This window comes from Zonotrichia leucophrys, chromosome 1, assembly GCF_028769735.1.
Source record: "Zonotrichia leucophrys gambelii isolate GWCS_2022_RI chromosome 1, RI_Zleu_2.0, whole genome shotgun sequence".
In the NCBI taxonomy this organism is placed as follows: domain Eukaryota; kingdom Metazoa; phylum Chordata; class Aves; order Passeriformes; family Passerellidae; genus Zonotrichia; species Zonotrichia leucophrys.
In genome coordinates, this window is record NC_088169.1 from 85765551 (window position 1) to 85778694 (window position 13144).

Consider the following 13144-nt stretch of genomic DNA (forward strand, 5'->3'; position numbering starts at 1 on the left):
AAAGGTGGAAATACACGTTTTCTTCCTTAACAGCATAGTTTGCCTCATCATGCACTGTTTTACACATATGTGTTAGAACCCATCCCCAGGGGCCAGGACAGTTGCAGAGTGTATCACTGATCGGGAGCTGAACTTGTGGATTTTTTGGTGCTTTGGCTGTAGGATGAATTAGTTTTGCTGTCTGTTAGATGGCTCTAACATCACGTGATTTTGGTTGGTTTCTAGCACTCCATAATTTTGTCTCCTCTGGCATTACTTTAAGGTTAATTTTAGAAAATTACTGCCAGCCACCCTGCATGACATTTCTGTAAATTTTATTTGCTAGGGCAGGTGAAAAAGCCTTGCAGGGGCCCACGCATAATAACTCTTTCCTGCTGGGATAGCAGGAGTATGAACAAGTTCTTTGCCTTGACCAAGCCTTTCAGGGAGAGTTCTCCAAGGCTAGCGTAAACCATTTTGTTAGCACTGAGCTTAGAAAAAGCAATTTCTATAAAGCCTACAGTTTGGTGATCAAATACAGGAAAATGGACCTTTTAGAGATTTGCATGTAATCACTTGCAGAGAACTTCATACTTTATATTGGCTGTTTGGATCAGATAGAGCATTAGTGTCAGACTGAGAGAGGCCGCTTCACAGGCAGCTCATCAGACTGCCGACTGATTACATTATTCTTTTACAAGTTGGGTTTGAGTAAAGCTGCAGAAGCATTTGTAATGCTGAGCCATAAATAGGGGGTCGCATTTTCCTTAAAACTTTAGATGATGTGAATTACTTGCATAAATATTTTACAAGGCATGATATAAATATTCTGTGGTGATTAGGATTGTTTATACTGTCTCTATCAGAAGAAAGTCTTTCTTTCTTGATCCTTACTTCTTTGATTTTGAAAAAGATATAAGAATCTTCCACATATTCGGAAATTTTGTTACCTGTTTGTGCTTTTAAATAGCAGCACAGTTTGAGCCTTGGTGACGCATCTTGTAGAAAATCATGTAGCTAACTTACACAATCTGTTTCTACTGTTGTGCCTACAAATGAGCAAGCTGAGTATCCGGCTCGGGCAATTGCCCGTGTAATTTTCTGAAAATCTGCCGTATTATTTTCTTCTGTTGGCGAAAAATTCTAAGTGTGGCTGTGCTGCTCCAGAGCACCCCAAGCCATGGAGGAACTGCGCTTCGGAAGGGAACAATTTTCTCCCTGCTACTCTCCATCTTGCTCAATCAATAATCGCTTTCTGCTGTTTTGGGTCAAGTTAGTAACCTCTGCTGGGGAAAAGGAGATCTGAGGTCTGCCTTGTTTCTTGTCCCTTTCTACCTTCTGCTTCATTTGGGATAATTGCATAAGATCCAAATGCTCGCTCCAGATCTGTGCTGCGACAGTGGCAGGTAATAGGCATTCAGGTGTGATGCTTTTATATATCCCAGTATTTCATTCCTCACAGAGCTGCTGCGAAGCTAGAGGTTTTCCATCCAGACGAGAGTCTAACCAAGGTCTGCTCTGTACAAACAGGAATGCTTCCAAGCCCTGCTGACAGTGATTTTTTGACTTCCTCAATAGAAAATGCACTATGCTAGTAAATGGCTAAAGAAAATCATTGCCTATCTTCACAGCATAGTGGAGGGGAAAAACACAATTTGGAAGAGTAACACAAATCACCCACAAGGCAGGTGAAGTCCATGTAACATGTGTTCTTCATGCTCCACTTCAGCCCAGGTGAATTTATTCTTTCCTTCTTAACCTCACATGGCCCTTACTCCCCCAGTATGCCAGTCTTCATACAGGGCATGTGATTATTTCTCATTTTCTAGGCACAACTACTCATTTCTTAATTTTAGCGACATGGCAACTGCCCAGGTTTTTCTTGTTAAGATGATATTCATTTGTCCTGTTTGTTTCATTCTTTTTCCCCTCTGGCTCTAAAGCTATAAATCAAATACATGAAATTAAATTAACTGAAATAAACATAAGTGCAGGTGGAAATTGAGGAAATATAAATAACTAAAAGTAGTTTTCCAAGACTGCTTTTTTAATCAATTCTAAACACAAGATATATATTGCCTGTTGAACTAAGAATGTTGTGACCACCTATTGTTAAAGAGTAGCAATAAATCTGTGCAACAATTCCTTACTCCTGTGATTCACTGACACATTCTACCAGACAGTTAGTTCAGCTCACCCTTTTTCCAGAGGTGTATTATGCTGTTCACTAGAAAGGCTTGATACGCTGCCATGAGAAAGACATGAACGCTGTTTGTCCCTTAGGAAAATTTCTTTTTTCTCCATCTCTGAAGGAGTGAGGCTTCTGGATGCTAAACCAGTCTTCTACCATGTGATAAGCTGGGCTCATCTTCGTATACACTCCCCTTCGCCTTGAAAAGCAAAATGGCAGATATTCTCCCTCTCTCCTCAGTCCAGCAGCATCTCTGATGCCCTGAAATAGTCGTGGAGCAAATCACTGCCTTTTATATTCTGCAGGGAAACAAACACTGCTGTGCAGGCAGGGCACTGTCCTTTCCACTTCGTCCTATGTGTCACCAGTCAGGGATGTCCTGATGCCCACCCTGCTTGCTACTTTGCAAGGATAGCTCTCACACAGGATCTCAGCTCTGCAGGACAGCTTCATGCTTGTGGGGTTTTAATCAATCAGATACACTCTGAGATGGAACTGCCTGAGTGTTAGAATTAATGATTAATTTATTTCCTTTATCATACAGAGGTACCTAAGGGTTATTTAGGCAGGTCATGGTTTTCTCCAGCACAAGACTAGCTATAAATTAATATTGATCAATAAGATTTCACAACAATGTCAGTACAGGTCACTCAAAATTCCTGTGTAAAGTAAGGAGAAGACATAAAAAACAGTTAAAAGAAGTTTGTCTGTTTACACTCTTTCCTTTGACAGGATAATAATCTCAGCCAGCACACTACAGAATACACTCCGCTACCATTTACACAGCCTTCCTGTGAACCCACGAAGCAAAGCCTCATTGTAAAGGCCAGAGCTGTACTGTGATGTCTTTTGTTTGGAGTGGTCCTTAACATCATTGGTGCACCAGTTCTAACCTTGGTTAGAGACTTTGCTATTTTAAGGTGGTACAAAGCCAATGTCAGTGACAGGACTTAATGCCAATGTTCTTACAACGTTCTTATGTGAGAACTACTGCAGTTGTTGTACTGAGGTAATTGCAATCATTTTGCAATCAATTGCCCATGACTGTTGTTTCTTTATTGTGGGAATCCAGTTAATTAAAAATATTTTTAATGTGACAACAGCCTTTTAGACTGTTTCTGTGGCTAGAGATACAACATGCAGGAACAGGAAATGACAGAATTTTGAATCAATTATTGCTCATCTCTGTGCCTCAGTTGGAAATGTAAGTCTGGTCCCCAGAATGGTTTGGGCTATAAGTGACCTTAGAGATCGTCCAGTTCCACACCCCTGCCCTGGGCAGGGACACCCTCCACTAGAACAGGCTGTCCAAAATTCTGTCCAGCCTGGCCTTGAACACTTCCAGGGATGGAGCAACCCCAGCTTCTCTGGGCTACCTCACCATCCTCACAGGGAAAAGTTTCTTCCCAGTATATAATCTAAATCTCCTCTCTTTTAGTTTAAGACTCTTCCTTCGTGTCCTGTCACTACCTGCCTGTGTAAAAAGACGCACTTCCTCCTTTTTACAAGTTTCCTTTAAGTACTAGAAGGCTGCTGGAAGATCTCCACAGAGTCTTCTTTTCTCCCTACTTAACAACTCAAACTCTCTCAGCATGTCTTCATATCACAAGTGTTCCAGCTCTCTGACCATTGTATCAGCCAATCTGATAACAGATCCCAAGATATCTGATAACACTATTTCAAAGTTTACATACCCAATGCTTGTAAAGCCCTTAAAGGTTCTTGGATGAAGAAGTTACCAGGTGAATAAAGCTGATACTACTTCTTTATTGATCACAGATAATACCATTCTGGGTATATTGAACACTATTAAATCCTGTTGCCTTGTCATCTCAGCTCTGTGAGAAGTCAACCGTTGTATATACCCACTCTTTTTCACCTCTTTTGGGACAAATTACAAACATATGAGTATAATCCACTGAATATAGTCCATGAAACAATTTACTGACCTTCTTTAGAAGTATCTCTGTGAATGTTCTGTATTTCTGGCAGCCTTTCTATTCATACTAGCATGAGTACACCCGTTTTAAATCAGCTCTTGATCTCTGAATGCCAAATCCTGTGAGAGATAAAGTAATTCTTAAATATTACAGCCAAATGTGCAGCACAAAATGAAGGCGTGTTTATTGTTTGTCTTACTTTCCCCTAACTATTTAGGGTCTGCTCTGCTTGTCTCTTCCCTAAATTTAAAGCAGTTGCCTGAATATTGCAGAGTTCCTCGGTTGAGAAACAGATTCTTTGTACTAACCTATTTCCAAAGTTTGTGTTTCCTAAGTACTTTCATAAATCTACCAGACACTGCAACATATCTTCCCATGATTTTTTTTTTAATTTTAATCTGAAATACTGGCACATAGATAAAATACAAGGTTCTGTTCTCTTTTCCTCTGAATATGTGCTAGTATCACATCATTCATACAGAGACATTCAACGACTATTATTCCTGCCTCAAGTCCAGAGAACATAATTTGACTGTTCACTGCAAATGGATATATAAGATTGTTACAAATGGATGCCAAGGGGCCCATACTTGGAATCTGTTTTGTTTTTCTTTAAGTTCCAAATTTCAAGACTGTACATAATGAATGTGTTATCTAGTCCTTCTGTTTTGTATTTTTGAAGGAGAAACAGCACATTCTGCAAAGTAAGTTGTCCTACTTGCTCAGGTTCCATGGCAACCCAGTATTGCTGCAAATTCATTTTGCTCTAATCAATTAGAAATTTTGCTCTGGCAGCTGGAATGAAAGTTTATGGGCTTGTTTTACTTGGACTTGCAGTTGCAGTAAATTCAATGAGATACTTGTCTGAGAAGGAAACAAACTTGCAGCTTTCGTCTCTCTCTTGGTTTAATTTTTGTGAAAAGGTCAGATTTAATTCTTGGTTTTCTGTCCAAGCAGGAAAAAAAGGAGGCAGTTCTCTTAAAGGATCCACAACTTAACACATGCTTGCCTTACAGCCTTGTTGACTTGCTAAAAAGGAAGGTATCACTTTGCTTCCCGTGCATTTTATATCTGGTTGCTGTCAGCAGAGCTGCCTAAGGCACACCTTCCGTCCAGCAGCTGGCAAAATCTCCTGTTGAATCCACCCCGTCATTCATGGCCAAAAGGCAATTTTCCACAGAGCACGGTGGAATGTGCCAGTGCCCTTCATAGCAGCACAGCCCTGAGTGGTTGTTCTGCACAATTCCTGGGGAATCTGCCCTTGTAAAGGTCAGCTCACGCACTGCTGCAAGTGCACGTAACGACCGTGAAAGCCCATGGGATCTTCTCGTGTGCGCTCTGCAATGGTGTCGTTGATTAAAACCCAAAGTTGCCATTAAAAAGGTTCTGGTTTTGTTTTTTATTTATATTTTTAATTTTATTCTTGCCAAAATTGCAATACTGGGAGATGGGAAAACCTCCTTCCAAAAGAAACTCCCAACAACTTGCAACCATGTGGAAATGGCAGAAACTTTGTGATGTGGACTGAGAAAAGCACTGACATTTTGCTTTTAGGGTTACAATACCAAATTCAGCTCATTCTGCTCCTGCTCTTTACATCCAGACTACAGAATTCATGTATAGTTATGCCAAGCATACTGTCTAAACAAAACACAGGGAGAGCTTTGGGGCTCTACTGTACTTGTCCACTTTTTTTTTTTGGTTGGGTAGCCACACCATTAACTCCCTTTTATGCATTTCACTGGTATTTGTGTAAATGAATCATAGGCTTGAAATAAATTTTTAATCTAGGCTGTCTTTCTCAATGGCTGGAAAAATGTGTCCTCTCCTTACAAAGTACACTGAAAAACTGTATGGGTCTATAGGAAGACATTGATTTTACACTTCTTTTCCATTTCAGTCACCATCACACTAAAATTCAGCCTCTGACTACTACACAGGATTAGAAATACAAGTCACCCTGTTTTGCAATGAAAGCATAGCAAATCAAAGTCCTGATTTAAACTTTGTTATATGTCAGGGCTCATCAATCTCTATTGCCACAAAGAGGATGACACAGAGTATACTTTGCTTCTTCAAAAGCAGATCAGAATTAGAGCTGAATATCAGTTTTCATGTCAGGGACTGTGACAAGGAAAGCAGTGCTCATCCACTTGCATGTGCTCCTTTTTCTTCCTGTCTGTCTCCTGGTCCTGCCACTAGTTAGCACAATGGGAAGGTTACAGCCTTGACACCATAAAAAGGGTCAGGGAGTGTGAAGTGGGCTGCAGATTCCTTAAAAGCTGCATTCCTAAAGGAGGAACTTCTCTGTCTGGAGGGTTGTCAGAAAGAAGGCGATCCAGACAATTCCACTGCTGATCATAACAAAACACACAGGGCTCAATTTCGGCTTGTGGTCTGCATGCTGCGCAGGCTGCTGTTCACACAAGGCAGTGTAGCCTCTCAACCAACACTGGCTTTTCTCCTTCAGGTGACAAGTGTCTCTAAGCACAGGTACAGTCTGGTATTCTCCTTGGATCCCAGGGTTTGCCTCTGATGCCACAATTTCTTGTCTGATTATAATTGGCAATTTATAGGACTGGCATATGCCAAGGAGGTGACATCCAAGGGCTTGTCATGAGAAAAACTAATGACCAAGGTGGAAGGAAATATATATGCAGAACCAGCTTTGGGGGATTTAAATGTTAAACCCACTTTATTGTTTTGGGTTTGTGTCCATTTCTAAAGTGTTCATGTTGTGTTTAGTAAGAAATATTGTACAGCTATGTTGTGAGCTATGCTGTGTTCAAAATGTGTTTTTATAAAAACAGATGATTTTTTAAGTTTGCTGATTTTCTTGTGCTGACTGTTCTTTTATTTTGATGGATTTTGCATGATAAAATTTCAGTATTTGGGAAAATGTGAGAGATTAATCATTATGACGTTCAGATCAAATGTAGCAAGGTGAAAAGTTCATGTTTAAATGCATTGTCCTGTATTATATGTCTGTGTTCATATTCCCCCTGTTTTTATTGATGTACTGCACATATCTGACCTCCACATTTGCCTGATAGTTTTTTGCCAGTTTGGCACTTCTGACTTCCCCGTTTTGTTTAAAAATATGTTTGGAATAAGACCCTGATCACCATTAATTGCTTACAGTAAGCTTTTCCAATTAGATCCACTTAACCTGCATGTACCTGATTAAATTTTTTTGCAGTCAGTTAGAAGGTCTTCCTCAGTCAGGCACAGCCCTATGTAAAATATAATCTTAGAACCCTATTTGTTGTGTTTTTCATCATTTAATCAACGAAACGGCGCTGGTCTGAGCTGTGCTTCTGCTCTGTTATCAGTGTGATGGTTTGCTCGGTTGCTTCTACCCCACACAGCGGTGTCCACACCTTTCCTCCACCTCTTGCCTGCATGGTGGAGGTCTTGAGCCGTTTGCTTTATAAACTAGTGAGAAGGGAATTGTTAAACCAATCCCCAAAAGGACTTTACACTTTTCACTTGAAATCTGAAATAATTCGCCTCACAATACGTCGGGCAAAGCTTTCCCGTTAGTAAGACGGATCGCGGCCGCATCAGTGAGTACGACTCATTAACAGTGAGCACCCACGCCGTGGGAACAAAGCGCATCTCGGATCAGGGGCTCTCGCCAATGTCAAAATCTTAACAAAACCAAACCAAACCGAAAAAGCCCAACAACAAAACTGACGGATGCGAGTTTTAAAGGTTGGATATAAAGAGGATAGGAGTTTTGAAGGACAGTAACAGCCCGAGGGGCAGCAGGTAATGGGGTCAGATACGTGCAGTCGGCCGCCCCTCAGGCAGGGCTGCCCCGCTGGGGCAGGCGGCGGGGTGGGGAGTCGGCCTTCCCTCGTGCCCCGGCTCGACTTTTATTGTGTCTCTGTCCGTGTTTTGCCGTGGTTTTTTTGTTCATTTTATTTCTTTCTGTGTTTTTTCCCCCTCCCTTCTCTGTGTGTGTCTGTGGCCCGCAGGTCCCCCCCTGCCCTGTTCGTCCGCCTCCTCCACCCCCCGCTCGCAGTCCCCCTCCCCTCTCCCCTCGCCGCCGGCCAATGAGGGCCCGGGGCGGTCGCTGGGCGACGGCGCGGCCCGGGCGGCCGCGGGCTCGGACTCTGAGGAAGAGTTTGTCCCTCAGTCATTCTTAGTTCAAAGTGGCTCTGGAAACCTCTGTGCCGCCGCCAACGGTGAGTGACTTTCTCGCTCTCTCTTTCTTTCTTTCTCTCTCTGTGCCTACTTTTTTATGCCCGTCTTGACAGCCGTGTCCGGGGATGTAGGATGGCTGGGAGAGCGGGTGTGCCCTTTGGGTTGGTGTGGGGGTTTTATATAAAGAGTTAAAAGTTACCTGGCAAAGATTGGCAGCTCTGGGCAGGTCGGTGCCGGGTGCGTGCGCGCTGCGCGGTGCGGGACGCACACCCCCGTTTGGTGCCCGGGCAGCGCTCGCAGACTTGGCGTGACTTGACGGCTGGAGCCCGCTCCCTTTTGCGGGGCTGCAGTTTCGGGGTGGTTTGGCTTTTTCATTTTATTAACTTCTGGCTGAAAGACTGGGCAAAGAGCTTTCCCCTTCTCTGTGATGGCGTCAAGGTGCAGCCTGGGGGCTGGTGGGGCCGAAACTTGAGAAGAACCTGTCACCCAAGGGCAGCATGGATAGGAAAGGGGACGACGAACACGAAGAGTTCCTGTGATAGTTGGCAGTGGCATCAGCACCATCCCAGAGGAGGGTGTCTGTGTCCAGTCTCCCTCCGAGGGACTGAAATGTGTCCTCAGGGGAAGTATTTGAGGAGCAGCAGCAGAACCACATCCTACTGGGATGCTCTGAGACTCCCCGATGGGTTGCTGAGGGTGCTCAGCACCGCCGGGTGGTCCACGATGCTTAAGCAAATTACAAGGAGAGGAACGAAATTCACAGTTCTCTGTTGCAAAGACAGTGAGTCATAAACGGAGAGGTAACGCTCATTGGCAAAGAAATGTGAAATTTCATCAAGGGTAGTGTAACCTGACGAAGTGCAGATTACAGCAGTGGAATAGCAGTGGCCACTCAGGCCGCTGCCATCCGGCTTGAGCAATAATTGCTCACAGGTCTGATTTATGATGAAGGAGAAGGCATTCAAAGATATCTTGAAAGAGAGAAAGAAAGGTGAGAGAGAGGTTTACTGCAGCTGGCAACAGCTTAACTGCGTTTATGTTAAGCTTCTGAGAAGGTTTCCTAGTATGCTGTTATCTTCAAGTAAGGAGAGAAAGTTTGACATTTAATTTGTCCGCCCTCTCCCTATCCCAGCTTCCCTCCTCTTTTGTTGCATTTGTTATGGTAAAAACAAACTTTCCTTTCAAGGTTTTTCAAAGGAGAAGGTTATCTCTGAATTGTCATCCTAAGGAGAGTAGGGGGAAATACAGTGTTGTATTCATTCAGGAAACTGATTAAAATTCATATCCTCTGTTCAGCTTCCCCCTTCCCCTCCCACCCTATAACACACACACATCTGACTGCTTGCAGTCACAGAACATGGAAATCTGAAATAATGTCAATTACCCCTTTGTTGGAAATGAAACCTAAGTCACACTCCACATCATGTTTTCCACATCATAATGTATATGTATGTACTTTTTCTTTGCTCATTTAGGAAATACATTTGTACACATACATGCACACCCTCCAGGTAAAAAGAGGGAAGAAAGAGCAAGAGATTAAAAACCTTAATCTCTTCTTTTACTAATTAGCTGAAAACAACAAAAAAAAAATCCTTGTTCAAAGTCTACAGTGGATTGACCACATTATTGTATTATCAATGTGCTGGTTAGTTAGTTAGACTTCAGATTTTTCAGCAGCCTGCTTTTTTTTTTTTTTTCCTGATGCTTTTTGCATCAGCTTGTAGACATACTCCATTAACTGAGGCCTTCTTTGTGTGCAGGATTCAGTAGGTGGGTAATAAATATGTCCCACACAAAGAGAAGGCATCTGGGGTCTCATTTGCCTGCTTATTCTGGTTGTTCAGGAATCAGAAGTGCAGGTAATGGCAGGACACTGGTGACCTGCTAGGATCAGCTCAGCATCACTGCTATCAAGAGGAAAACAAAGGTGACTCACTTTGCCACCTATCAACCCGTAATCTAAAAGTTCATGTGAATGACAACCACAGACCATACAAGCCCATCATGCTTACAACCCAGAGACTCTTCTGACCTCTGTAAATGGATTTAATTGCTTTAGTTCTTTAATGTTCTGTTTCTATGAGGCTTAGTCAGCTTAAATTTTAAATGACAAAGGCAGGTCTTTATGTTCCTTAAATGGTGAAAATTAGTAAAAGCTTATTTTGGTTAGGACTAAGTTTAATACAGTTAGAGCACTCGTACTCAGAGAATAGTAGCTGTCTCAACAGCAGGACAGCCTGAGAACGCTGTTCAAAGGATTTGTGTTGCACTTTTTAATTGATTGTGGCTAGGTTTTCCTACCACAGCTGTGTAAACTCAGCCTTAGAGAAGTCCATCCAAAGTAAGTAACACCCAGGGAGCAGCACTGCTGTTACAAATCCCCATGTAAATTGCAAATATAATGCACATGGAGCTTAAGAAACATGCTACTTTTTTAATATACAGTAGGCTATTCTCTATCAAAGTTCCTTTTATTTCAGAAAGGTAATATTGTCCATGATATTATTTTTACACTTCCAGAAAAATGTCCACCTAAACTTTCAAATGCAGGCTGGACCAGCTAATATGTATATAAATACACGGGCATCTTCTAGGTCTTGAAGTTTTGTGATAGATGTGTTACAAACCATGGTTTGATTTTCTTTTTTTCTAAGTAATTTAGAGCATTGAAAGTCCAAATTTTTATTGTACCTGTAATATCAGCAGGTACATGATTTTAAGGAAAAACAGATTTTTCAGACTTGGACCTTTTCATTTTTTCTTTTTATATATGTCAAGTCCAGAAGGCTTTTTACTTTACCTAAAATTACCCAACGTAACTAAGGTGTGAATGTCTCCATTTCAGAGAATCCTAGAATGCTTTGTGTTGGAAAGGCCTTTAATCATCATCTTGTTCCAAAGCCCTGCCATGGGCAGGGACACCTTCCACTAGACCAGGTTGCTCAGAGCCCCCTCCAGCCTGGCCTTGAGCACTTCCAGGGATGGGGCAGCCACAGCTTTGCTGGGTAACCTCTTTCAGTGCTTTATCACTCTCATAATAAATAATTCCTTCCTTATATGAAATTTAAATCTATCCTCTTCAGTTAAAAAAACATTTCCCCTTATCCTGTGAGTACAAGCACTTGTAAAAAGTCTCTCTCCATCTTCCTTGTAATCCCCATTTTAGCATCAAAAGGTCACACGCCTTCCCTTCTGCAGACTAAACAGCCCTGTTTCTCTGAAACATCTCAGGATGTTTCCCTTCAGAAACCTTAAAATTTCCTGACTTTAGCATTTCAGTACTATTTGAAAAGTTGGCTGACATGTGGTATCTTGGTGGACATTAAGAAACACTAATTAGTTTTTCAGGTTTCTTATTATACTGGTGTGTAGGTATATATGTGTAAGACTCGGGAGAAGCCAGAACTGTCTGAAGGCATCCAGTCTTTAATCTCATTGTACTAAGAAACTTAACAACTGCTGGATCAGAACATGCAGTCCCTGACAAGGGTATGGGAGAAGAAGCATGAACAAGTGGGGCTGTAGGGAGGATCTTGGCCGGCTGAGAAAGGTTGAGGACTAGCCAAGGAGGGCTGTGGATGTGGGTGCTTAGCTCATGAGTGGCAGCTTTCTTCCTTTGGAACCAGTAAATGACATGAAAAATATGTTTAAAAAAAATGAAGTGCCTGTAGGGAATGGTGTTCAGGAGGAGCCCATCAAGCCTGACCATTGCTGCCCATGTCCCTTCAGCATCCACAGCTGTGGCACTGGGGACATTAGCAGGTGCATCTCTGAGGTAGGGAGATGGCTGTTGTACAGAGTGACAAAGAACAGATTTGGAAAGATGTATAAAATCTGTGGAAAGCTGACATCCAAGTTCCAACACTGGTTGTGTTGCCTCAAAGTCAAAGCCGAAATGTGTGACTTCTTCCATCAGTGAGCAGGCATTCCATGAGAAGCATGCATTTGTTATTTGGTGGGGTCTGCTGTGTTTCTCTTGAGCTGATTGTATCAGGCAGACTGGATGTAGTCACTTAAAACAGCCTCTGCACATGGGAGCCACAAAATCCCAAATCACCTCTGGTTTGGGGTATTTTAGTATTTTCAAATACTAACACAATTTTTAAGCCCAGAGCATGGAATTTAATTAATTCTAACAGAAGTAAAGCAATACCAGTAAATTGTAATATCTAAAACTGACTCTCTGGTGTCCTAGGAGTTGCTTGGGTGATACTGAAGGTAACATCTACTAAAGTCTCTGGGAAGGATCTAATACAGTTGGGAGTCTTATCACCCACCTCTGAATATACGTACCCCAGTTTCTTTGGTTTTTCCCTCAAATACATCCCTATTACAAAAACTTGTGGCTCACCACTGCTTAACCAGTTTTGCACCTTTTCTACAACGAAGGGCATTTTTCACAGAAGAAGCATTGGAGGGTCATGATGCCAGTCACCCAAAGTGACATTGCTGCTGGAGAAAGAGGGGAAAGGCGGGCATGATTCTCAGTATTACTGCACTTTGAATTCAAAGAGGAGGGTTAAAAGTTGCATAAAGCATGGATGGTGCAGCCCTTACCTCGGCACAGGTTATATTGACAGTGGGCAAGGAGGGAAATCCATGTTGAGTACATGCATAAATATCCTAAGGTTAGATCCTCGGAGATGTGTGCAATTTCTCAATGATCCATGATTTTGATGGAAAATAGACCACATCAGGATCAGTTTGCCCCCAGCAGCCACACTGTGCTTCTTCTGCACAGTTGGGATCTGCATGAATGAGCTGCTTGACCAACAAAATCCATGCTTATATAGTTAATGAAGGTTCTTGTATTGTTTTTGCCACTTTTTCTTGTTTGGAGTGCTGGACAATTTGAAGCAGTAAATCCCCCAAAGATTTTAAT

The 13144-nt window shown here is 42.2% G+C and overlaps 1 protein-coding gene across 12 annotated transcripts in view; it reads left to right on the top strand.

The window, feature by feature from the left end:
- TENM4 (teneurin transmembrane protein 4) overlaps positions 1–13144 on the top strand; it is a 1542144-nt gene that overhangs the window by 1279780 nt on the left and 249220 nt on the right. For 9 of the 12 annotated variants that reach the window (XM_064720073.1, XM_064720105.1, XM_064720113.1 and 6 more), the window contains one exon: positions 8091–8300. The exons of the other annotated variants lie outside the window; for them this stretch is intronic. In XM_064720073.1, the coding sequence (XP_064576143.1) occupies positions 8091–8300 (210 nt within the window). The remainder of the gene's footprint in view (positions 1–8090; positions 8301–13144) is intronic. 12 annotated transcript variants of the gene reach the window in all.